This window comes from Brassica napus, chromosome A5 (assembly GCF_020379485.1).
Source record: "Brassica napus cultivar Da-Ae chromosome A5, Da-Ae, whole genome shotgun sequence".
In the NCBI taxonomy this organism is placed as follows: Eukaryota; Viridiplantae; Streptophyta; class Magnoliopsida; order Brassicales; family Brassicaceae; genus Brassica; species Brassica napus.
The window spans coordinates 1420212-1446002 of record NC_063438.1 but is presented as its reverse complement, the minus strand read 5'-3'; the positions used below and the strand labels follow the sequence as shown (position 1 = coordinate 1446002).

Sequence of the window (25791 nt, the reverse complement as noted above, 5' to 3'; positions counted from 1 at the left end):
TAGAATTTAAAAGTCATACAAATACCAAAAAGATCAATAAAACTGTTTAGTTATGGTTTAACCTTAAGGGAAACATCAATACAAGTTTTTTTTATGATATTACATTGTGATGAAGAAATTTTAGGCTTTGAGTTTAAAAATATAGAAAAACAGATTTGGTAAAAAATAAAGAATTTAAGAGAAAAATTGCTTAGAAAAAAAAAAACAATTTTTTGCTTTGGATTAAGGATTTGATATAAATTAGAGAGTTACAGAGCCTAAGGCCCAGTGGCTAAGTAACCCAACACACTAATAAGAACCTGATTTGAAACACAACAATAGAAACAAAACCAGAAAAATTATAATCCAAAATGAACTTTGCTTTCAAATGATACTGATATTTACAAGGCTACCAAAATTAGGAAGATAATATAATTTTAGGAAATTATTTCAGAAAATAATAGTTTACAGTATTCCTTCCGTTTCACTTTAGTTGTCATTTTAGATTTATGCACACTGATTAAAAAAATAGTTAATTTTACATATTTCTAAAATAAAAACATCATTATCTATATACCTAATCATATTTCAACTAATAGAAAAATAAAATAAAGAATATTATTGATAAATTTTGTATTGAAAACATAAAATGACACTTAAAATGAAACAAAATTTGAACTCTAAAACGATAACTAATATGAAACAGATAGAGTACAGTCTAATTTTACTAAATTATATTTTCATCAATGTGTGTTTTTTGTTTATATAGTGGTTGAGGAAAACTATGCATAAAGACAGAAAAAGACAGGACAGTAAAAAATAAATACTAGAATAAAACTTGTCTCGATTATTTAACGTGAACGTGATCCTCGTGTCGGTCTCTCTAGAATAACCACTTGGTCCAAACCACTGAGATCTGAACTTTTTGTTCATCTCCAAACCTTTTCAACTCACTAAAGATGCTCAGGTTAGCTTTATTTCTCTTTGCACTATGCTTTCTCACAACGTCATCCTATGCGAGATCCTTCGTCACCACAAAACCTAGGCCGGTTGATTCGTTTCTTCCTAAACCAAAGCTAGAGGTAATAACAAATCATGAATCATTTGTAAGATTCTTGATCCAGGAGCTACTAAAATAACCTAGCTAGTCGTCGATTGATTCGTTTTTCTTTGTTCATATCAGAATGCGGGCGTGTGTTCTTACACGGTGATCATTAAGACAAGCTGTTCCTCGGTGTCTTACACCAGAGATAAGATCAGTATTGCCTTTGGTGATGTCTACGGCAACGAGGTAAACTGTTTTTTTTTTTTTTTCTTTTTCATTGTTCCTTAACCTCCAAACAAAGTTTCTGTAATGCTATCTTAAGATGCAAACAAACTGGCTTGGGTTTAACCAATCACATATTATCAGATAAAACAGCTAATTTGAGAAAATTAGATCTAAAAAGTTTCTATTTTCTTGGTCAACGATTATTTTTTCTCATGTGACGTCAGGAACGTAAAAATTAAGCGTAGGGTTTTGTTTATTTATTTATCTTTTTCATGTTTTCAAACAATACAGAAATGAAATAAAAGTATAGTATACTTTTAAGTATTAACTTGCATTTTGATAGTTACAATATACCTTTTCTTTTAGATATCCTTTTTTTTTGCCTTAAGGTATACGTGAAGAGACTAGACGATCCACACTCAAGGGCATTTGAAAGGTGTTCTTCCGACACATACAGGATAACAGGACCGTGTATGCGTGACGTTTGTTATCTCTACCTACTCAGACAAGGATACGACGGCTGGAAACCAGAGAACGTCAAGATCTATGGCTCATACATCAGATCAGTCACTTTCTACTATAACCTCTTCTTGCCTAACTCCGTTTGGTACGGCTTCAACGTCTGCAACGGCATTGCCAATGCTAATGATAAGTCTTCTCAACCCATTATAGCCTCCATTGCAGCTATATAAAGATTATTTAAAAAAAAAACAAATGGTTGATCATCTGTGGAATTGCAAATGTGTATTTGTGAGAAAAACATGTATGTTAAATAATTTATATTATTATGGTAGCTCTTTACTATATAACTTCAGCCACTCAAATGTCTCATAGAACACAAGAAGATACACTTAAAGTAAAAGATGGTGAGTTTTCCTAAGGCAAAGAGAGAGGACTAGTTCGAATCACAAGGGCTCTACAAACTGAGTAACTTGAAGCTCAAGTTGTTGCGTCAACACACACTTCATTAACCATTCACTGCTGAATGTCCAAACCCTCTTCTTTCCTGCCCTTAAAGCCTCAGCTGTGTCTTCTTCGCACCCTATGTATATCGTTTTAGATGCCTCATTTACCTTATCAACTCCTCTAATCACCTGAAAGAGTTCCAAAAGGTGGATTAGAATGTGGAAGCTTCTTGTGAAAGAAGACACTTAGAGAGAACTTACATTTCCACCAGCAGATTTTATGATAGCAGATGAAGTTTCAATAGGCAACTGAACGTGACGCCCAACGCATACGTCGTATCCTTTAAGCAACGAGTTTGGTCTAGCTTTTGCTCTAAGAACTGTGCTTTTCAGATCGGTTTCATACTTCAACTGGTAGTCTTCGTCGTGCAGTATGTGTGAGGTTTCATCTAATGCAACAAATAGTGTCATCAGGTGAAGAGTTCAGACAATAATATGTTAATAATAACACACCAGAGAGAGAGAGTTCATCTTACTAGCAAACCTGCCTTGTCGGAAGCTTTCTTTTAACCAACTTGGTGACACGATCCAAGCCCTGCAACCATTCTTATGATAAACACATAGTTTGGTAACAGTCAAACATGATGCTAGTAAGTTTAGAGACTAAACCCAGAGCAAAGAGCAGTGCAGAAGTTAAGCGTTTTTCTGACTTTTGAGGTGACAATATGTGTGCTCATGTTGCCATCCATGGTCACATCCCCACCTAGTTTTCTTATTACCTGTAATAAGGAATCAGAAGACAGCATGAGGTGAATAGAAAATTACATCTAAGTAAATTATATTTTTATCTAAAATACCTCTGTTAACCAAGCTCGCTTGTTTTCATCTCCTATGTCCATCAACAAGATTCTGTAGTTTTCCCCATTGTTTCTTTTGCAGATTGTGGGCAGATGGTTCTTGGTTGAATCCACTTGGAAGGAAGAACTGTCTTTCGATTGCTTGGAGCTGTTAGCAAGATCCTCTTTAGCTATCTTAGTGTCATTATTGCGGTTTGCCCTGATTCTTTTGGATTGTAGAGAAGACAGTGAAGCTTCCTCCCAAGATCTCTTCAAGCTAGGTGTGGAATCACTGTCAGCTGTGGTAGCTTGATCAGAGATTACTTTCTGCTGTTCCTTTCCTGTGGTGGTCGAGTCCATTGGACTTCTGATAGTAGAGAGACCTGTGTATGGAACATTGTAAAAGAAACATAAGAGTCTTCTCAATAAGTGTAAACAAAAATAGTTAAAAGTAACTTACAGTCAACATAAACGCTTTCACCAAAGCTCTCTCCAAGTTTAACTGAATCTCCAGGCACAGGATTAACAGAAGGTTCCTTTTTGAGATGTGAAAGCATGAGAGTAGAACCGCCAGGGAAACACAAGGCTTTTCGAATGTTAGACTTAATGTGTAACCTCTTTGCTTTTCCCTTCTGGTCTACCTCAGCTAATGTTGTAAACCCCTGAAAAGGTACATAAAGAGTTAACTTAGTTCTAATCCAGTAAAAAAATGAAGCAAAAAATAAAAATGAAGAGAAGACTCCAAGAACAGTAAACATAATGACCTGCTTAACCCAGAAGCCTTCAGATTCTTTGTCCGCCCAACAGTATATAATCCGAATGCCAACACTATGAAGCCTCTTCATTAGTTCTTCATAGACAAGTTTACCAAAACCCTGTAAATGTATTAATAAAAAAGCAAGCTATCTTTAGTACAACCAGTTGCAATAAAAAAGAAGCTAAACACTTGAAAGCAAGTATGCAATATCTTATACATGATAGACATTTTACTATTTAACACAAAGATCTTTGGTAAAGAATTTAACAATAAAAGCTGTTACTATCTAAAATAAGTAAGAGCAAAAACGAACCTTTTTCTGGTGTGTAGATGTTACAGCAGCAAGTGGTATCTCAGCATACTGTGTATCAGCAGGGACTATTTGATAGGTGATTGCAGCTAATATCTACCAAAAAAATCACATACCAATAATAATCAAATATTACAGTTGCAGACAAACTAAGAGCAAACTCTTGACTGCACATAACCTTTTCAATTTTAAAAAGTGAAAAGAATTATAGCTTTCTTTCACATAGATATCAAAGATTCATCCAAGGCTTAGGCTGCTTTTGATCAAAACTCAGAGCTTATTTACCTCATCTGAGACACCGTTGAGTGACGACTTCACAACCAATGAACAATACTTGCTGCAAGAAATCACAATATTACAGAAGCAATTAAAAGCAGGACCGGTCACAAAATGAAACACTGGTCTCAAAAATTTTAAAGAAGTGATTTTTATTAAAATCGTCTATAGCCTCTAAAACCTCATGACCAGTTAAAAGTTCTTCCTAAGAGAGAGTGTTAAGCAGAGACTATATACCCTTTAGAGACGCATCTCTCAAGGAACGCAGATTGCTTCCGAGTGTTTGAAGCGTAGTTCATGTCAGGTAGCTCTTCGCTATACAACTTGAGCACTTGCTGAATCGAGCAAAACAACGAGTGGTTATGAGCAAAAAGATCAAAACTTTCAAGTGGGTTTGGTGAGAGTAGAGTAACCTGGAGATGGGTTTTGGTGAAATCGTCTTCGTCTCGAGGATTGAGAAGAAGAAACATGTCTTGTTTCGGATAAGAAACGATTGTCTCTTTCTCTGCACAATCAATTAGAGAGAGATCAGTCAAAAACACCCGGAGATTTCATTCTTTTTGACCGGAGAAATCAGTAAAGGTTCGAGCTTTCTCACCGATACGGTGGAGAGAGGACTGCATCGGCGGCGGTGGTGCTCGCTTTGGCGCCATTTTTAATTATTTTTTTTTAGTAGAGAAAAAAATTTATGGAAATGAAACGAAGAGGCTATTATATATGTTTACTCAAGGCCCATCTTATAAAAGGCCCAAATATTCAAGGCCTAAAACGAGAGTTTCATTTGTTTTTTTCTTCTTCGGTAAATTTTTACTAATTCCGGTTTAAATTCGGTACATGTTCTTCTGGTCTGGTTTGTGGGTTTGGAAGATTGAGTTTGCTGTTTGAAGATGAGGTTTTTTCTAGAATGAATTGATGCTGATGATGATGAGAGACATTGATATGATTCAAATGAGATAAGAAGTTAATAAACTTGGAGACAGTGTTTGAAGGCAGTTCAACATGCAGACACCGGACGTTATGTACAATTAGGACAAGGCTGGGTTAGAATCGTGGTTTGGTATGAATACAACGGGGCATAATTATTTAAGTTCAGTGTTGATAACACTAACACTATAATATAGAACGTATTCAATATCAGGAATACTGTGCATTGAGAGAATAAATGAGATGTTAATATTATAATGAAGATTTTTTTTTTGACAACAAACAGTTATTCTATTATAACAAGACTATTAAATATGGTTATTATGTATATTTAATCATGGAAAATCATCTTTTAGCACAAAGAAGAAACAGCCAACGAAATTGGTATAATTGTTTTTTAGTTTAATTTAAAACAAACAGAGAGATAATATCTGGAAAGGGCAGAAACCTCGTGAAAGTTGTTGTAATACTTAACATATAACTATAGGTGGTTGGTTACATGGGTATTATTAACGATTAGGATAAAAACGCGTGTTACTTAAAACACTCTCCTCCTCGTTTCCATCTCCTTCACTTTCTCTAACGCCTCCTATAACTACTCTCACTTTTGTGGATCTTAGGGGTGTGCACTGTGCTTCATCATCTCCTCTTCCTTTCGTCTACATTTGTTTCTTGACTTACACGTTTATCAGAAACCTAACAATGAGCCAACCTCCCGTCGGTGTTCCTCCTCCTCAAGGTTCTCTCTCGCCTATATTCCATCATTATATTTCTTTTAGATCTGATCATCATCTCCGTGCTTAACTTTTGATGATCTGATAATCAGGTTATCCGCCCGAGGGATATTCGAAAGATGCTTATCCACCGCAAGGATATCCTCCTCAGGGCTATCCGCCGCAAGGCTACCCTCCGCAGCAAGGATATCCGCCGCAAGGCTACCCTCCACAAGGCTATCCACCGCAGCAAGGCTATCCACCGCAGCAGGGCTATCCTCCGCAAGGTTATCCTCCTCCTTATGCGCCTCAATATCCTCCGCCACCACCGCAGCAGCACCAGCCACAAAAGTCCGGTCCTGGGTGTCTAGAAGGATGGTATGTCCAAAAATACACTCGATCTAATCATCTACGTAGACTGGATATTTTTACTGTTTGATTATTTAACGTTCAGATTCGTAGGAAAAAAAACTCTAATGTTGGTTACACCTAGAATATTCCTATGTATAGCTTGAATCCTAATTAAAGAGAGTGAAAATGAATCCATATTGCGTATGTTTAGGATGAACATGCTTGATATCTTGTGAATTTGCATCAACCATTTAAATGTTACTGGTTACTACATTGCATGTTTAGTTGTGTTACTGGTTTTTGAAAGTGTTAAGAATAATTGGAACTAGTACTTGATACTTATAGCAGTGTTGTTAACAAATATTTTTGATTTTTGCAGTCTTGCTGCTCTGTGTTGTTGCTGTCTCTTGGATGCTTGCTTCTGATTGGAGTATGTGCTCTCAGAGCTGTTGATTTGTTTGCAAGAAAACTGTTTAGCAACACAAGAACCTTAAGTAATTTATGGGATATAAAATGATGGATTGCTGATACTATAATCTCTTGTCTATTCGCTTTCTTTCGTTTCTGTTTTTGTCTCCTTGAGTTCATAAATTATGTTTCTATCCACGTTCTAGCTCAGGTTTGGATTTGAGACTAATGGGAATGTAAATTGGTTGGTATGAATACACTACTATTCCTTTGCCTCAGTCTATTGCTTTCTCTATATATGTGTTCATAATTCGTATCATCATATATCATTGATTCTTCTTCATCATATATGTATAATATTATTGCAAAAAGTAGTTTCGTTTTCAAGTGGCCATGTTCTCTGCAAACCAATCCACATGGGCCACATGGGTTGGTTCTTCCATTAGTGTTGTTAGGTAACTGTTGTAATCTGGGAGAGAACAAAACACTCTTCAACATATCAATGCTACTGATGAAACTAGTAGCAACTAGCCAAGGCATGAAATATAAAGTATCATAACTCATTACAAATAATGTGTGGTAATATTCCATTACAAGTATTAAAATAAAAATAGCAAGATTTTATTCAGTCAAAACTAAAAAAGAAAAGAAAAGAAGAGAAAGCCTAACTGGTAGAGTCACAATACTCAAGAAACGTAGTAGCAGCATCAGATGATCCACGTCGTTTTGTCTCGCCGTTGACATAACGAACCAAACCACTTTGGTTATTTTCTCCAACAACGATCGCCATCTCTTTCTTGAATCCGTATGAAGACACTGATTGAACACAAGGTTTGTGGACCTTGTCAGCGGTTTCTACACGATTTGGCTTCGGATAATAGAAATCTGTTGGGAAAAATTGAACTGAAGAAGACCGGACATCGTTTTTCTTTTGCAATCAAATCGAAAACTCAAAATACTTTGTGGTTAGAGATAGTTGTCGTGTGTTTACGTATCTGCTTTATATATAGGAATAATCAGTTGGGAATAATGGAAATAAGGAGAGGTTTAGGAACATTGGTTCTTGGGCTCTACGAGTTTTACTTGAAGAACAAGTCTATATTGGTTAGGGTCTGAAAAGTCTTTGTTCTGCCTTTGCCGTTTTGACTTTAAAACTCGTCTAGAAGTAACTAGAAGAATATGGCAGGGTATATTCTAAACTACTAGAGCAATTATTTCCATATTACTATTTGTTTATTAATGGATAGTTCCCATATCAGTCCAGTTGCATGTTACAAGTTTCCGTATCGCGCTTTGGATCATGGATATGATACTTGTACTCACTCCTATGGGCTATAACACATATATTAAAAAGCCGCCCATTATGGTTTAACTAAATACTACCATTTAAAGCCCATGCTATGGTGAAACGACACATCTAAGCTCTGACTCGGACCAGGATAATGTGTGCTCATTTGGCTCTATTCCGGGATTATGTACGTGATGCTAAGTTAGCGATTCCTGAAATATGAGATCTGAAGATGACGCTGAGGTTGGGGTTTGTTGTTTGTTGTGTATTGAGCAAGAATTAAGCAAGAAGACAGTAGAGAACAAAATGTATTGAGGCAAATATCGTTTAGGATTTTTTATTATTGTGTGAAATAAATAATTTTATAAATTTTTAAACTTATATTTATAGCAGCCTCAAAATTCAATTTCATTTTTCTTTTAAAAATACATATTTATCTAGAATTTAACAGGTGCTGAGTTTTTAGTTGTGCATGGATATTTAAGACACACAAACTCAGCAACATGGTTGGTGGTGAAAGTGTTTTTATGACCATTAATGCTGTGTTCTGTCTTAGTGTTTTGGTCTTTTGGGGCATTATCATTTGTGATTGCATCCGTTACGTAACGGTAATAAGACTGCTCCTAGTTACATATAGATTTGTAAAAGTTTCTTCAGGTACTGAGAAGGCAACAACATAAACACTATCGATATTGCCACGTATTCATTCTAGAATGATTACTGCAATCTTAAAATAATATTTTTGAATGTCAATAGATAAAGTTTAACTATTCGGTTTTATCAACTTATGTCATCAATTCTACACAAATTATTTTATAAGACCAGAGTCGGCCGTACCAAGTAATGCGTCTTACGTTCTGTGAAGAAATTCTATTTTTATTATGTAGCCGGAAATATTGAATATGTCTTGCTAATGATATTTGACACTTTCTGGTTCATAAATCCTCAAACAAAGAAAACACAAGCAAACAACGTGTTTAACCACGCCGATGTTTACTTTAGCACTAAAAGTATGTTATACAAAGTCATCAAATAGTATTTGTTATTGTTTTAAAGCCTATCTCATGCAAATGCACGAAAAGTATTGAGTTCAAATTGACAATAAAAATGACAATAACCTTTTTTTTTACCGATTTTCTTTCACGTGGTATGGAAAAAAGATTCTGAACCAATCTTAACGCTATTTGCCTAAAGTAAATAAACTCATTAAAAATAAATCAAAAGGGAAACTAATAATCGCTATAAAGTGAAAACATTTTCGTAATTCCCAACCAATCGATAAGTACAAAAAATAAAAATTAGGTAAATGACTCATGACTAGACGACCACTCTGGGCCTGCATGTGTCTCTGACGATGTCAGACCATATATATAAACCGAATCCAGACACAAACAAAGTCCTATGTAATGAGACAAGTACGTAGTTGTTTCTTTTTTTTTTTTTTTTTTTTTGTCATCTGAGTTTTATTAAGTGGAACAAAACCCAAGAGACTAAGCCCAACAACTATACAAAAGTCCAAACAGTAAACGGGCCAACGAAACAAAGAGAAAAGCCCAAACAGACAGGCCAACCAAAGAAAACAGCTATGGGCCGTAAGTCCATAGAGTAAACCGTCGAGGAAAGAGGGACACGTCACCCACCGCGTGTACGTTCGCCCGGCGATGCATGCACACGTGTCAAGATGAAGGTCCGCTGTCGTCCACCGGAAGCAAGGAGGCGGCGCATCAGAACTCCGCCGCTAGCGGAGATCATCGATGAAACAGTTGCTACAAGAGCTAGCTTCAAAGAAACCCAATCGCCAACCGGATCTACGCTTCAGAAAAATACAATCATCTACAATCGATTTATCCATCGCCGGCTTTCCAACTAAGGGAAAGAACAATCCGACTAGGAAAAAAAGAGAGACGATTGAATGGTGATAGCCAGAAGAAGAGTAGATCGACGTAAACGGGAAAAAACCCGGAGTAAGCCGCCGTCACATGAAAGAATATGCGACGCGGAGACAAAAGCCGGCCGATCTTCGCCGGAGGAAAAGGCGAGAACGCCGGAGACAGAGTCCGGTCGGATGAAACCGAAACCGGAACCAAAAAGTAGATCTCTCTCACTCTCAAACGATCTTTACCTCTCTGAAAGATAGAAATTTGATAAGAGAAGAAAAATTGTCGAGAGAAAACTCTCTCTCTAGGAGAGGAGAGAGAACCCCCATTCAACGGTTGTTTCTTAACTTACTCTTTAACCCCTAGTATTAGATTAAAAACAGTAGATAGATAGATACGTTTGTGTTTTTCTCCCAGTAGATACGTTGCATGTGTACGTTACAGCATCTCCAACTCCATTATAGTTTTTACTCTAAAATAGAGTTTAGAGTAAAGAATACTCCAATATTATTCTATTTTTCACTCTATAATAGAGTAAAAAATAGGTTTATTCCAAATATAGAGTAATTTGTTTTTTTTTTATTCATCACTCTATTTTCTACTCTAAAATAGATTGAACCATCGGAGATGGTCTTATACAAGAATAAATAAAACTTGAATTGGTTAGTCATCGTAATAATAAATGAAAATCTAGAAATAAGGAAACTTTAAATTAAAAAGGAAGAAAATAGAGGAATGAATGAATGAATATGATATGATAGTGTTTTAGGGTATTTAAGTATCAAAATCATCGAACAACTCTCTCCACGAAGCTTCGTGGAAGCTGCCATGGCTTCTCTCTTTCTCTCCCCATTTAATACCTTCCTTCCTCGCTCTTTCCTCTCACACCAACAAGATACTCAACAACAACATATCCTCCTTTTATCTTCTTCTCCGACATGAAGCTCGCCGCTAGCCTCAAGCGTGTGTTCCGCTCCAAGTCCAAAGGTTCTGTCTCAAGATCCGAACCTTCTTCCTTCAGCTCCGCCGCTTCTTCCTCCTCCTCCGACGGTGGCTCATACGGTAAACTCAAGCCAGGCCCCGCCGCTACACCCGTCAGTGTTCTTCCGCAAAGCTCCGGTGATTTCTACTCCGAGCTGGTCGAAGCGTTTAAGCTGATAGACCGAGACGACGACGGTGTGGTTTCAAGAAAAGATCTAGCGGCGCTTCTTAGCAGGCTCAGCCCTGAACCGCCGAGTCCTGAAGAGGTGAGTATGATGCTCAGAGAAGTAGATGCTGATGGTTGTATCAGCCTCGAAGAGCTAGCTAGCCGCGTGGCTGGAACCTCCTCCGGTGAAGGGTGTATAGAGACGGAGGAGATGAGGGAGGTGTTTGAGTTTTTCGACGCGGACCGCGACGGGAGAATCTCGGCGGAGGAGTTGCATAGAGTTTTTGGAGTTATCGGAGACGAGCGGTGCACGTTAGAGGACTGTGTGCGTATGATAGCGACTGTTGATAGGAACGGTGATGGTTTTGTTCGGTTCGATGACTTTCGCCGTATGATGGAGCTTCAGGCTCCAGCGACGAATGATCATCATTGAGTCATGTTGTATGAATGTATGATTGAAATGATAATGACATCGTGCCATGCTCTCTCTCTCTCTCTTTTTCTTTTTGCCTTTTATTTACACAATATTTTATGTTACTGTAATTTCTATTTTGCGGTGGGTTTTAATTTCGTGACGGAAAGCAAGTTAACCGTCGGTTTCTCCAAAATAATTATACTCATGCACATGTGTCACTCTCTGGTTGATTAAAACTTTAAAAGAGTTTACTCATCATATTTTGAAGGGGAAGAAGTTGAATAAAAGTATAATTCAATAAAAAAATATTATATAAAAAAATATTGATAATCTCTTATTTACCAAAAACCTATTGAATTTAAGATAATGTTAAAATTGTACGACCCTTATTCTTACTTTTTCATCCTAGTTAACCAGTTCACACTTTTCTATCAGCAAACTGAATTAAAAACCTAAAATAATTAGGATATCTCAAAACCACAAAAAATAAAAATGCAATGGTTGTATCAAAGCATAGCATTATGTGCTAACTTATCCATTTTAAAAACTTTGTGTGCGAGATAGTGCGATATCAAAGGATTACAAAACAACCTATCCGTTATTGTATTGGTTGTGACAGAATTCAAACTAGCAAATACTAAAATTAACATTTAAAGTCTTAACAATCTCAACAACATTAGTTTAATTCAATGTTAAGAGGTTGTAAAACCGTTTATTACTTGTGTTTGACTGTGTTTGCTATGCATCCAGCCATCTTATATTTACGATTTAGTTTAATGCATTAACGGTTGCTTTCAAAATACCTAAAAACTCGGTTTCTGGTAAGACTATTTCAAATGGTTCATCATATTTTTTATTTTAAAATATAGTAATAGAATTGTGATATTTTTAATGATACTTTACTTTAAAGTGGAAAATACCGTGATGAATAAATTTTTTTTTCTTCTATATAGAATAAACTCATTTTTTATTCTATCACAAAATGAGTGTTACAAAAAAAATCTATTATAAAATAAAAATAAAGTATCATTAAAACATTTTTATTCTAAATCAATACTATTAAAACAGCAACATGACCAATTGATAAAAAGTTATGTCCAATTTATTATTTTCTTATGCACATATATAAAAATTAAACCATATAGTTTATAACTGCTTACCTTTATTCCTATATTCTAGGATCCATAACTACCATGTTTACAAGAGTGTACAAATAAACAATTGATATACGTTTGATTCAAATCTGCATAATAACTACATCACTTTTTTTTTAAACATCTACACATTTATAACCACAAATAACACTTTACTTATACATTATACATTAGTTAATCCAGTGAATTAATATCTACCTTTATTCTTACTATTATGACTACTAATATTTAAAATATAAGTTTATGCTTTATATTTACTAAATCTGCCCTTTTAATAAAATAGATAATATATTAGTATAATATTATTTACCATTGAAATAGTTAATATAAAAAGTATTTTTTTATTTACCAAATATAATTAGAATTTTATTTCATTTTCATGAAATGCAAATTATTTGACCAATTTATCAAGAAAATTAGGATTTCGCCTTTAAATTTAAAAATTATAATTATCATGAAATTAATTTAAGTTTAAATTAAAAAAAATAAAATATCATTAGATTTATCTAGGTTTTTTCGGGTTGGGCTTTTAACCGGATTTTATGGATTTTTTAAATAGAAATTTTATAATTTAATCCAAAATCTGAGCTGGATTATATGCAGATCACTCGATTTACCATTTTTATCGTCGATTCAGATCAAATATGAAAATATCGCGAAAAGATCTAAAATTATATTATAAATTAAATTTAGCAAAATTTAGATAAATACAATAAATTAATATTTTGAGTATATAGGTCGGATTGAATCGGATTCAAGACTCATACTTACGGGTAGATTCAACATTGGTTTTCCGAGTATGAATATTATATATTATATTAATAATTCAAAATGCTAAAAATGCAAAATATCATGATTTTCTTAAAACCTAATTACATATTTCGTCATCAAAATTATTTCTGTTAAAATGTCAAAAATATTATAATCTGCACAATTATAATACTTTCTTTGTAACATTTAAATGTAAATGATAATAAAAAATATAAAATTATATCAAATAAATTTGATTTGTTTTGGAAATAAATCCGCACTTTGAAAGTACACGGGCATACGGGCATATGATTACAAAGAAACGGACATACATGCATATGATTAACCGAGTGTATGTCGGGTCAATTTTTTAAATTGCTATTATTTTATAAAATAGTCTTTAATTAAGATTTATACACAAATATGATTATAAAGAAAAACACAAATATGATTTCAAAAAAAATATAAATATAAAATTAAATTAAAAAATATATATATATATATATATATACCCGCCCTTTTGAGGGCGGGTCAGAATCTAGTCTATTCTATTAAAATGGAATCATTTTTGAGAAATCTACTTAAACAAGTTACTGCACCCTTTCATTTAACTAATAGTATATTTGGTCTATATATTATTTCTCCTACTATTACCATATATTACTCAACGTTAGTTAAAAGGCTTTTAGTCCTTATAATGTCGCATATTTTGATAAAGGTATATATAAAATCGTACGTACCAGCAGTATAAATAAACAGACCTATATATGGTATGTTTCTAATAGGACATGTGAGATAAAAAAACGTACCATGTATATATGACAATGTCATAGTTTATATTAAAACCCATTTTACACCCATATTAATAAACCTGCAATTAAAAACTTAGATTTTAATTTTCAACAATAATTTAAATATTAACTATGTATAGAAAAAAAATATAGCTTTATAATAACTACAGATTAAATCTCTTTTATATATTTGCTTTTATATTTTTAAATTTTGATAGTTAATATATATATATATATATATATATATAATTATGAGCAACAATCTTTCCAATACCAACATATATATTTACACTTCATAATTCCTATACTATTAAACAAACAAACATCATTTTTAATAACATTTCAACCAAATTTCAAAAACGCAGATGCTTGATCACATCAATATAAATCATGGTGACTTTAATCTTAAAAAATTTATATGAACACAAAATAATAATCAATTTAAACTTTTATTTTTACCAGAAAAAAGTCTGCGCTTTCTAAGCGCGGGTCAAAATCTAGTTCTATTTTATAATAAAAAATAGAATGAAGTCACAGATGCTCTAATGGTTGGCTATATAATGTCACATGAAAAGATCGCCACCATTTAAAATCTAATGGTTGGCTCTATATACCGATTTTTGAGCAGGCCTTTTAAGCGTTGCGGTGGTATTTGGTTAAACTAGTATAAATGCATTATACATGTTGGTCAATGTTCTAATTACATCAAATTTTATTTTGTTAACCATTCTAACTACATGTATATATATAATCGCCGCAAAAATTGTTGCTAACGATGTTTAGACTAATCGATAAAATTAATGATATGAAATTAAAGACTAAAAATAATGAACATATTCGAGGAACTGTGTCCACAACCATTGTCAAGAACGCGAGCCGACCAACTGTCCTCCACTCGAACCGAGGCCTATGGAACATGGCCCCTCCCCGTCTCCAATGTTTCTTCTTCTTTTCACTTTTTTATAAAATGTAAATCTATTTACCCTTTACGAGTTTTTACTCAATAAAATTAGATTCCGCCGAACTCCAAATTGGAAGTAAACGAAAGATACATGCACCATAAAGGTCCACAACAAAACCGAGTCTCAGTTGAATTTGCGTGAGATAAACAAAGGCATTTGCGCCGCTTCTCAAGTCGTAACCACACATAGAGGCGTGGAATATTTGGACCAGCAGAAGATTTTCTATATATTAGTTGGTTAGTAAATGGACTATATTAATGTATTACATATATTATAAGCAACGTGCAGACGAATGATTGTGCTAAAGAATCAAAAACTCTGCCGGAAGTATAAATGCTTTCTAGCTAAAGTGATATACTATATCAAGTTATTATTAATGTTACAGATGGCATGAATAATTTGAAAGCAGCTTGAGTTCTGTTATAAAGTTTTGATGAGATTCTATTTTTTTTTTAAATACCACAAATTGTACTTTTTATCTAGTCGAATTATGGCACTTCACATGGTAAATGAGATAATAGCTCGATTAAGGATTCCCGAATCCAAATTATGCTTGAAAAAACATATAAACTTGTTTGTCGTTTCTTAAGACATAAGTCCTTTTGTTAGGCATATGAAAACAAGTGTCGACCTCAGAGAGATGCATAAACATATTATAAAGCAGATAATTTGGTTGGTCGAAGTCAATAATTCATTCTCTTCTTCTTCTTTTTTACATCACAATGATTCATTCTTATTACATTTATTTGTTTGTCCATTTATTTTATAAGCAGGAGTTGTAAAATATTTGAAGTTTCAATTTTAATTATAGTGGTGGTGTGGACTTGAGTCTTACATAAAGTACAACAAAATCTGATCTTATCTCTGTAAAACCATCTTAAATGTTTAAATTTTAATCGTTGCTAAAATGACAAATCGTTTCAAATTTTAATTATAGTGGTGGTGTGGACGTATCTCTGTGTCCACAGTGGGCATGACTTCCCACATGGCTATAAGTTTGAAAGTTCTTGGAGGTTGTTCGTATTCACACGTATTTATACCACACAAATTTATATATATGGCCGCCTGTATAGATTGTGAACGCTTTGGATTTTTTTTGGCCAGAAAGAGTCATCTCTCCAAACATCATCAAGATGGTGATATGTTATATGTGCATTGTTACTGGTACTAAAAAAATAAAAAAACAGTGGATGATAAAAGTTTTAACGGCAAAACCTAGAATACAGAAGAATTTAAAGCATCATTATTTGTCTCATCGATCAGTAAATTTTGTGGTTTAACTAACATTGACGAAACAAACCCAAAATCATCATTGTTGTCCTCATCGACTTCAAATATATATGTTTATAAGAGTTTTGCAAAGAAATTTTGATTTAAATCATTTTGACCTTTGTTAAAGATTTATATCTACCGTTCTGACTTCTGATATACGATATATCATACATGATTGACTTCGGTCAATTTCTAATTTTGTTAGTTTATAAAAAACTTTATTCAGTAACGAGTAATGACAAATAATGATCATTGATAACTTGGAAAGTAAACTAGTAATAACCACATTGTAACCATAGATATGTCGTGTAGTAGCGCATGCGGTAAGAGAGAAGAGGACGAAATGTAGCATGTGGCTTTGCGAAAGATTCGATCCCCGAGGAAGCTGGAGCTACAAGACATGGTTTCTCTTAACGTCGACTTCTGTTAACTCTGTCATCCTCAGTCAACACTCCAAGGTCCCATTTCTTGTCTACAATCCTGTGTTTTTGGTTAGAACACGATCGTAATATTGATATTTTTCTCCCAACAAGTCCAAGTCTATCAACTTGTAAGCATCACAACCCTATTCACAATTGAGAACAAGCCCAAGCAATCCAAAAGCTACCTTCTCTTTTCTTTAGATTTAGTTTCTCTTTACTTATTGTCTTGGATTGCAAGAAGAATGATAACCACCCTCTTTTTCAAACTCCAGCCATATGTGCTTACTTTGTAAAAGGTCCAACTACTTATTAAATTTAATATATGGGCTAATCTCATAGTCAACAAAACCAATACATATATCATATGAATTTCCCATATGGGAGTCTTTTCACTTTGAATTTGAGAGAAACGGGTCAATATCACAAATTGTGAAGGAATCTACACTATGAATATGGGATATAAAAAACAATGTGTTACCAACAAGGAAACTGTCTAGTGGATTAAACTTATGAATTATCTAATTGATAATAGATTATATGTTCAAGTTCCGTTAAGAAAAGTCTTATCTTTAATGAAAAAACTAATATGATTTGGGGCTTTCTTTAGGGAAAATAGATAACCTCCTAGTTATTAAAATAAAGGGTGTTTAAGGCAGATAAAATCTCTAATTTGAATATAGACCATCTTTAGTTAAGGACAGAAGAATCTTGAAACCGATTTCGTTCTCTTTTACATCTGCTCTCAATAGCTGAGATGGGCTTTTAAGACTCTATTTAGCCCAATATAATAAATAAAAATGGCCATTTACTCAGCAAATGAAGACATATTGGAGATTACTTTATGTTTTTATATATGAATATGATAAGAGTATTAGTTTAGTATCTGTGACTAAAGTACTTTTTCTTGTCACCTTTTTTACTAATAAAAAATATCAGTAGGTTGGTGGTAAATAGTTGAAAAACGGTTGTTAGTCATTAGTTTAACTGATATTATAACCATATAATGATATTCCGGGTAGGGATGATTAACGCTTAAAAATAAAATAAAGAAATTCCTTGAAATTGAAAAGTAAATCAGAGCATCTCCAACCCACCTCTATTTCTACCTCTATAATAGTATTTAGAGGCAAAATCACTCCAACTCCTCTCTATTTTTGTCTCTAAAATAGAGATTGATATTTTCTCCTCTATTTATAGAGGAAGAAATAGCATTCCTCTATATTTTGCTCTATATGTAGAGATTTCTATTTTAAAAAAATACATTGAAGTAAAACTCACTTTTATTATAAAGTTTCTCTATTTTAGAGGTAAAAATAAAAAAATACATTGGAGATGGTCTGAACGATCTGCCGATCTGGTTGCTCAAAAAAAAAAGTGAGCGATCTGGATATTGGTGAAAAGTCTATGAAAGTGACAAACAAATTTAATGGTAAATCAAAGCATGTCGAGTTTCCCTTGTCGGACCATTATGATTTCACCTTTTGTTGGTCCCTCGATTAAATATGGCTAATCATAGCCAACTTGTTTCACCATTGACTCAATTATTTGATTTTTACCTATCGAAACATTAATTTCTGCTCGCGTCCAGTAAAGTTTAACATTACATATAGCTTAAATTATTAATATATAAGAATGTTTATTTAACATTATATCCTAGACTTAGCACAAGTTGTTCAGTTTCCACGATTAAAAGTTAAAGATAGTAAGACATTTATCAAAAAAATTGATATTATTGCTGAATCAGAACTAAATATATAAGAACTGGGTGGGGGTATTCTTTTTGCATTGCATTTTTTTTTGTCATTTTTACACAATTTTGCATTGCATATATAGTTTTTTTGGTCTTGATAGGGAAAAACCTTCTGCTATTCAGGTTCCATTGCGTATACACGAGTCCTTCATTAATTCTACCTCGTTTGATCGATACCAAGCTTGAAAATAATATCTTTTTCTCTGCGGTAACGAACTGCTTCACATGAGTTTCATCTTTTATATATAGATTACCTCTGATTTAGCTGTATAATGATGTAAACATTTCCCTTTTGGGTTTATTTGGAAATGATATCTAATTAAAAAAAAAATCCAAATTAGGTGAAACATATTTGTTAATGGTAAATACATCTTCTATGGCACCTATATAATTTGGTATATATCTTCTCTATAACTTGAATATTAAAAGTATCGTTTAGCGACGGTCTAGTTCATTTGTTACCAAAGTTTGGGTGAAATTGTAGGATGTACATGAAAATATAAAATGCATAACCAGTCGAATTAACATGTAGATTTAGAGACATTTTTAATCTTAATTAATCTGTTTCTTTACAAAAGTATATATTTAGTCTCCCTGCTGGGAAATTACACAGCATTTTAATTCCTCTGAAATGTTAGCAATTTGTTTGCATGCAGTAATTATCTTTGCATCAATGGAAATATGCTTTCCCCTTTTACAAATTTCTACTTTTGGGCTAGATGACTCTTTGCATGCAATTAGTTAATTACACAATAGATATTTGCTGATTACATAACTCCCTCAACTTTATAATACAAAGCTTTCTTCGTTTTAATATATAGCAATGCTAACAATTTAATTTCTGTCTGAATAGTCTCTGGCCGTTGTCTAGTTGTTTTATTTTAGACCATTTTCATTTATAAAGCACAGTAGCTACAAGAATGTCTTTGCATGCATATGGATGATATGATCCAAAAAACTATTACGGAGTGATCAATCACACAAGTACGTGTTTCTTGTTGTGATTTCTAATCAGACAAGTATACGTCTTGTCAAAGAAAGAAGCCGAAGATACGAAATAAAAACAAATCCAATGAGAAATTAATAAACAAAAATAAGTTGACAAAGAATAACAGTATATACTATATTATATGTATAATGAAAATGAGCTGTTACATTAGAGCACTTAGTTTTACGGTAGATTTTTAGTCGAATCCAAATCTTGTTTTGTGCAAATGCACAGTGTAAATGATGACAACAAGCAAATAAATAGTTGAATGAACATTTATATTCAAGATAAAGAAAAGTTCAGAATAACCCCGAGGATAAAGATGATAGAGAACAGCAAAGCTCAATGGTCACAGTCATCACAGAAACAGAGAGTTTCAGGTATCTCTCAACTCCAGCTTCCAAGTTTCAATTGCTGTCTTCTGAATTCCCTATATATCCTGAAACAAAAGGAATTTTGTAAGGGCTTTTGGTTCAAGCTAGAGGTCTCTTACTCTGGTTTTATGCAAAGGCACGCATCATTATGCATTTAATACTACTGAATATTTACATTGACTGAGAGAGACGCATCAAAACGAGACTGAGACTTAAGCTCTAGCTAGACCATAATCATGTCATGTGGAAATCAGTGCTCCAACACCATAACTTTAAAGTACCAAACCAGTGAACATGAACATTTACTGTTAGTTAACTCAACTTTAACACATTCCGAACTGAATCATATATAATGCAAATCTACTGTTAGTTAACTCAAATTTAAGAGAGCTTTAACTTTAAGTACCAAACCAGTGATTCAGTGAACATGAACATTTTCAAAACACAACTTAAAGTTCGACTTGGTTTCTTAGGTCATTGCAAGGACTGATGTCAATGGAGCCCGTGAGATTAATTAATTATTTTTATCATGAGATAACCTACAATGATATTTTTTGTTGTTCTTATATGCAACAATAAAAAAATTATGAACAAATCAAACTTTTACTGTTTAAATATTTTTTTGTGACTAAGAGCATCTCATCACTCGTAGAGGATTTCTAAACATTAACATATTAGCATTTTAAATTAGTTAATTTTGTAAGAAATTTTGAATCTTACAAAATAGATAGACCACCCAAAAATAAACATATAGCACATTAGTTTCTCAAAAAAATGAAAATTTACCCGAAAAATTTAATAGACAAAAATGAAATTTTAATTTTACTTTTTATTTTTTATTGAATTATTTTGTGGTGAACTTATGGAGAAATAACAAATGTTCATACGCCTAATGTATACGTCGAATACATTTTCTTAGTTAACAAGAATCTTTTTTTTTGGATTTCTTATTAAAGCTCCGAACGGTGACCGCGGAGTTAGTAATATAAGCGGGACGGGATTAAAGTGCGGTGCGGTCCAACTGCAGTTCATACGGTTTGTAGGATAAGTACGATTTTGATAGAAAACATAGTGCAATTTTGATTAAAAGTAGTGCAGTTTTGATAGAAATGATATTATATAATAATTATATTAATACAATTAAAAATTAAATTTATATTTCAGTGATAATTTCATAATAGTTTTTCTATTTTTATATTTAAAATTTAAATTTATTAAAAATAAAATAATATTTATTTATCTTTCCTTTCCTTTTACAATTTTAGATACTAAATATTTATATAAAATATTTTTTTGATAAAGTTTGAAATAAAAAAAGAATACTATGCAACAAGAAGACTATTAATTACTTTGATTTTTTCATAACATACTTCCAATATTATCTTTTATTTGTGATTTTTTTTGTCTTCCTCTTATTTGTGTCATATTTATTCATGTATTAAAATGACCAAGTCAAGTTCAAAATATGTATTGTTATTTATGTCTCTTGCATTATTATGTATGAAAAAATAAATTTACAAACTTTACAGTTACGAGTTAGCTTCCAAAGTTTAATTAGCATAATAGTTACTTTTAAATATGGGCTAGTTACTAGTCTTGTGTTACAAAAGAACGTTACAGTTCTTTAAATTATTAAAAGAAATAAAAGCCACAAAACAATTATTTTTTTTTTCTTGAACATAAGTGCGTATTTGTCAAATACACTAGACACTAGGTGGTAGTGCGGTTTTGATCAACTCTTAAGCTTTGAATCTTACGAACCGCCCTGTCCCGCATTGCAGTTAACAGTAACAAAAAATCTCTACACCGCATCGCAGTTAAACCGCTCATTCTGCACCGTTCAAACCGCAGTTACCATTCGGAGCCTTAACTAACCAAGAGGTAATTTTATTATTTGCGGTTTTGCTTTTTCATCTTTTAAAACCGCACATTTTTTCTGAAAACTTGTTGATTGGTGAGTCAAAGGCGTTTTTAACAATACCGCTCTGAAATACGCACTTGTACTTTCACCATTCATTACCTTAATATATTTTTGAGGTTTTACTTTTTTTTTCCCAGACTTCTTTTAGGGAAATGTGGCAGTAGAAGCTAGTTAAGTGATAGTGAATTAATGAGACGTCTCAAAAGCCAAGATAGAATAAACTGAAGGTAAACGGAGTCTGTTTAAAAAAACGCTGCTGCCGTACCGTTATACTGAAGGCCGCTATTTTGGCATGGCCTTTATAACTAGGAAGAGACCTCTCATGCGATAGATTGATTACCTACAAAAAACAATAATACTGAAATTAGAATTAATAGCGAAATAATGATATTATTGTCAATAAATTTAGGGAATTAAGTCAATGGCATTTCAAATTATCCGCCGTATTATACATTTTCAACCAAAGAAACGAACATAATATAAACTGCAGTTTAATTTCATGCGTATAAGTTATGTATGGAGTATTATTTACACCAAAAACAGTTATGTATATTAAGGGTTGTTCAAAAAAGGCAACAAAAAAAGTTAAGGAAATAACTTTCTGCAAGCGTTATTTGTAATTTTATAATTGGTGAGAAGTATAAATACATGTAAGAAGAAGAGAAATAAGAGAGGAGGAGCAGAGAGACAGAGAGAGAGCAAGAGATTGAGGGGTCAAGTCATTGAAGTCAACGTCACATCTCTTCACATGCAATAACACACACACACACACCATTGTCTTGTCTTGTCAAGTATCATTTTGCATCCTAGCAAAATTTTAATCATATACTTAAAATTAAATTATCTAAATTTTTAATACATGTTTTCATCTACTTGCTCTCGTTTTTAATTTATTTGAGTTATGGTCTTCAGAATTCATGTGGGTACCTTTAGAGCATGAGCATTGGTGAACGCCACTTTGGGGTTCACCAAATTTTTTTAATATTTTTTTGTGGGTCCATGAACAGTTATGAACCCGAATTTGTTGTTTTCTGCATTAGTGAACCCGAAGAAGGAGTTCATAGGAATAAAATAATAATATTTTTTTATTTTTTTTTAAATTTAAAATTATTCAGAATACATGAATAAAATATTTAAATATATTATAAAATTTATGAAAACATTTTATTCAACCTATGTTTTAGTTTTGGAGTTTAAGTTTTGGTTTTGAGATATGTTTTAATATTTTTGTTTGTGTTTTCAGATGTAGAAAAACTATGTTAGAGTTTTGGAGTTTAAGTTTTGGCTTTCAAGATATGTTTTAATATTTTGGTTTGTGTTTTCAAATGTAGAAAAGCTATGTTTTAAAATTTTATGTTGTTTCTTAACTTAAATTCAATTCATAGAAACATTTTGTTCGATGATCAGTCTACGCATTCAACAAAGGAATTAAGTTCGAGAATGTTTAACTTAGCATAAAAGTTCACATAGAAAAACCATTCAAGTTTTACAAACCGAAATACATAAGTTGATAAGTTGCTAATAAAACAAAAAGAAACAAGTTAAGATGATAGAGAGGAAAGACCGCAAAAGCGCCATCTAATTTCGTGAGGTAGAAGCAATGCTACCTGTAGAAGAAGACAATACAAGTTAAAGCAGAAGCAAAGTAGTAACATTGAAGATATAGACAACACAAACAAGTCAAATGAGAAGACTTACCATCGATTCTGCTGAAGTGCTTGATCAGTAGTTCAGTACACTCCTTCCTTTCCGGACATACACACAGTAATGGAGTTGTCGTCCCGTCTCCAACCACGTTGAACACAAACAAATCTCCGTTGGTGCATCTGTTATCACGACAGAACTTTCTCCACCCTCTGCTGATGTAATATGCGCCGTCTGATTCGCTAAATCCGAAGCGCGCAGTCCATGACTTTCCCTCCTTGTTGACAAGTTTGACCTCTTTGCATTGTTGGTTCAAAGCACCACACCTCATAGCTTCCACAGGAAGAAACTACAAACACATACATAACATCAGCCAAGAAGCAGTACTAGAAACAAATAAATAACTAAATTTTACTTACCATTTTGTCGTCCTTTTGATTTGTAGCAGTAACCTCAGCCAAGAAGCAGTAGTCGTATGAGAAAGTAGGAGCATCATCCCCGTCGGCGTCTTCCTTAACAATGTGAGGATGTGTATACTGAATCTCACAACAGCTAGGACCAAAAGGAGTCACATGAAAGACCATGTCTCCTTCGTGTTTGAAGATGACAATGTCACCGATTCGAAGATCATGTGCTTCGGTGAACTCTTTCCAACCTTTGGTGAGTGTCCTGCCTTCTCGGATCACCTCCCAAATTTGATCCGAAGCGTCCGATCTTAGCTTCCATGGTTTATTGATCTCAGCCCCTTGTATGTGTTTTGTGTAGAAGTCAAGTGGTATTGCCACGCCACTTTGAAAACCAGGAAGAAGAAGCTTGAAGAAATGAGGTTCTCGGGGAATTTCCATCTGCAACAATAGAGTTTCAGAAAGCATATTGAACCCAAAGAAATGAACCTTTAAACAAAACGTGAACCCTCAATCGCAATTATTAGCACACATTAACGACAGATTATTAACCCGAATTAACGAGAGATTATGATTAAATGAACCCTCAATCGAACTACCATATCGATTAAGAACCCTAATAAAAAAAACCCAAATCGATTTTAAATCATACAAATCGCAAATCCCTTTCGAACATTCAATCGACGCTAACTCACAGTGAATCTAAGTAATACTGACCTAAGAGCGTCGAGAAGAGATTACAGAGTCGATTTGATGGAGAAAACCTCCGGAATTCGCCGTCGTACGGTGTGTCGCCTCCGCGAAAAGAAACCCTAGGTTTTTCAGAGAGGAGACAAATGAATCGCGTTACGCGGAAACCCTTTCGACCTCGTCGTCAACGCGTAAAGGAGAAGCCAATCAGTGATCGACGCGTGGCTTGAACTCGCCTCTTACGGGTTTAGTCCTAAGGCCCGGTTCATCGAATTTAACCCATTTTTGATTTTGTTTTAATCAATCGGCCCTAAGAACTCGAGCCCACGAACCCGCTAACAACCGCTAATGCGGATGGTCTTAGACCTTTTTCAAGGGGACTTTATTTTTTACTCTATAATTTACATAAAAATAGAGTAACTCTATTATAGTGTAACTTTTGCTCCAATGGTGTTACTCTATAATAGAGTTACTCTATTATAGAGTGGAATATAAAGAAATGTCATATTTTACTCTATAGTGAAAAAGTGACATTTCTCTATATTTCATTCTATAATAGAGTACTCTATTATAGAGTAACACTATTGGAGCAAAAATTACACTATAATAAAGTTACTCAATGTATTTCTCTATATTTTTCTCTAAAATAGAGATTTCTATTATAGATGTGGATTTACTCCAATATATGTCTCTATAATAGAGTTCATCTATTTTAAAGGAAAATATAGAGAAATCCAAATTTTTACCTCTATATTTAGAGATAAAAATAGCAAATCTCTATATCTATAAATAGAGGAACTCTATTATAGAGGCATATATTGAAGCAAATCCATTTCTATAATAGAGTTTTTCTATTTTAGAGGAAAATATAGAGATAAAAATAGAAGTAAGTTGGAGATGGTTTTAGAGAAGAAAAAATAGAGTTCCATTGGAGATGTACTTAGATCTTTCAACGCAAAACGAAAAAGACTTTGAGACCGTTATGTAAAACCCGATGGTATTTGCTAATCTATTCTTAATTAACAGCTTGCAAAGGGCTACATATAGATTAGTTCAAATTCCATGTATATAGTGAAACGGTAAACAAATGAAAACTTTACCCATAATTTGGGCACTAGAATTTAATATATTTGCTGGTGCATGTTTACATGCTTAATATTATGTTAAAATTTTATCAAGATGTGTATTCCAATTGTTAAACAAACTCAATAAG

The 25791-nt window shown here is 33.3% G+C and overlaps 5 protein-coding genes across 5 annotated transcripts; 3 read left to right on the top strand and 2 right to left on the bottom strand.

Moving 5' to 3' along the window:
* Nucleotides 1–841: 841 nt before the first annotated feature.
* On the top strand, nucleotides 842–2055 carry LOC106390222 (embryo-specific protein ATS3A-like). Its single transcript, XM_013830641.3, has 3 exons — nucleotides 842–1061; nucleotides 1163–1270; nucleotides 1639–2055. The coding sequence occupies exons 1-3, from the start codon at nucleotides 939–941 to the stop codon at nucleotides 1939–1941; spliced, it is 534 nt and encodes a 177-aa protein (XP_013686095.2). The 5' UTR covers nucleotides 842–938; the 3' UTR covers nucleotides 1942–2055.
* On the bottom strand, nucleotides 2014–5005 carry LOC106390221 (mediator of DNA damage checkpoint protein 1-like). The gene is made up of 12 exons (XM_013830640.3): nucleotides 4932–5005; nucleotides 4747–4838; nucleotides 4571–4668; nucleotides 4343–4394; nucleotides 4061–4153; nucleotides 3755–3865; nucleotides 3451–3652; nucleotides 3012–3373; nucleotides 2824–2933; nucleotides 2691–2749; nucleotides 2416–2603; nucleotides 2014–2343 (listed from the first exon to the last, which is right to left on the bottom strand). Exons 1-12 carry the CDS (start codon nucleotides 4984–4986, stop codon nucleotides 2155–2157), a joined length of 1611 nt encoding a protein of 536 aa, XP_013686094.2. The 5' UTR covers nucleotides 4987–5005; the 3' UTR covers nucleotides 2014–2154.
* A 634-nt stretch (nucleotides 5006–5639) lies between these two features.
* LOC106394470 (cysteine-rich and transmembrane domain-containing protein WIH2-like) lies at nucleotides 5640–7007 on the top strand. The gene is made up of 3 exons (XM_013835041.3): nucleotides 5640–5996; nucleotides 6084–6348; nucleotides 6701–7007. Exons 1-3 carry the CDS (start codon nucleotides 5960–5962, stop codon nucleotides 6744–6746), a joined length of 348 nt encoding a protein of 115 aa, XP_013690495.1. The 5' UTR covers nucleotides 5640–5959; the 3' UTR covers nucleotides 6747–7007.
* A 3528-nt stretch (nucleotides 7008–10535) lies between these two features.
* LOC106450669 (probable calcium-binding protein CML35) lies at nucleotides 10536–11590 on the top strand. Its single transcript, XM_048779498.1, has one exon. It carries the CDS (start codon nucleotides 10833–10835, stop codon nucleotides 11472–11474), a length of 642 nt encoding a protein of 213 aa, XP_048635455.1. The 5' UTR covers nucleotides 10536–10832; the 3' UTR covers nucleotides 11475–11590.
* Nucleotides 11591–23392: 11802 nt separating this feature from the next.
* LOC125609579 (B3 domain-containing protein REM9-like) lies at nucleotides 23393–24329 on the bottom strand. Its single transcript, XM_048781095.1, has 3 exons — nucleotides 23904–24329; nucleotides 23539–23833; nucleotides 23393–23447 (listed from the first exon to the last, which is right to left on the bottom strand). The coding sequence occupies exons 1-3, from the start codon at nucleotides 24327–24329 to the stop codon at nucleotides 23419–23421; spliced, it is 750 nt and encodes a 249-aa protein (XP_048637052.1). The 3' UTR covers nucleotides 23393–23418.
* Nucleotides 24330–25791: the final 1462 nt, after the last annotated feature.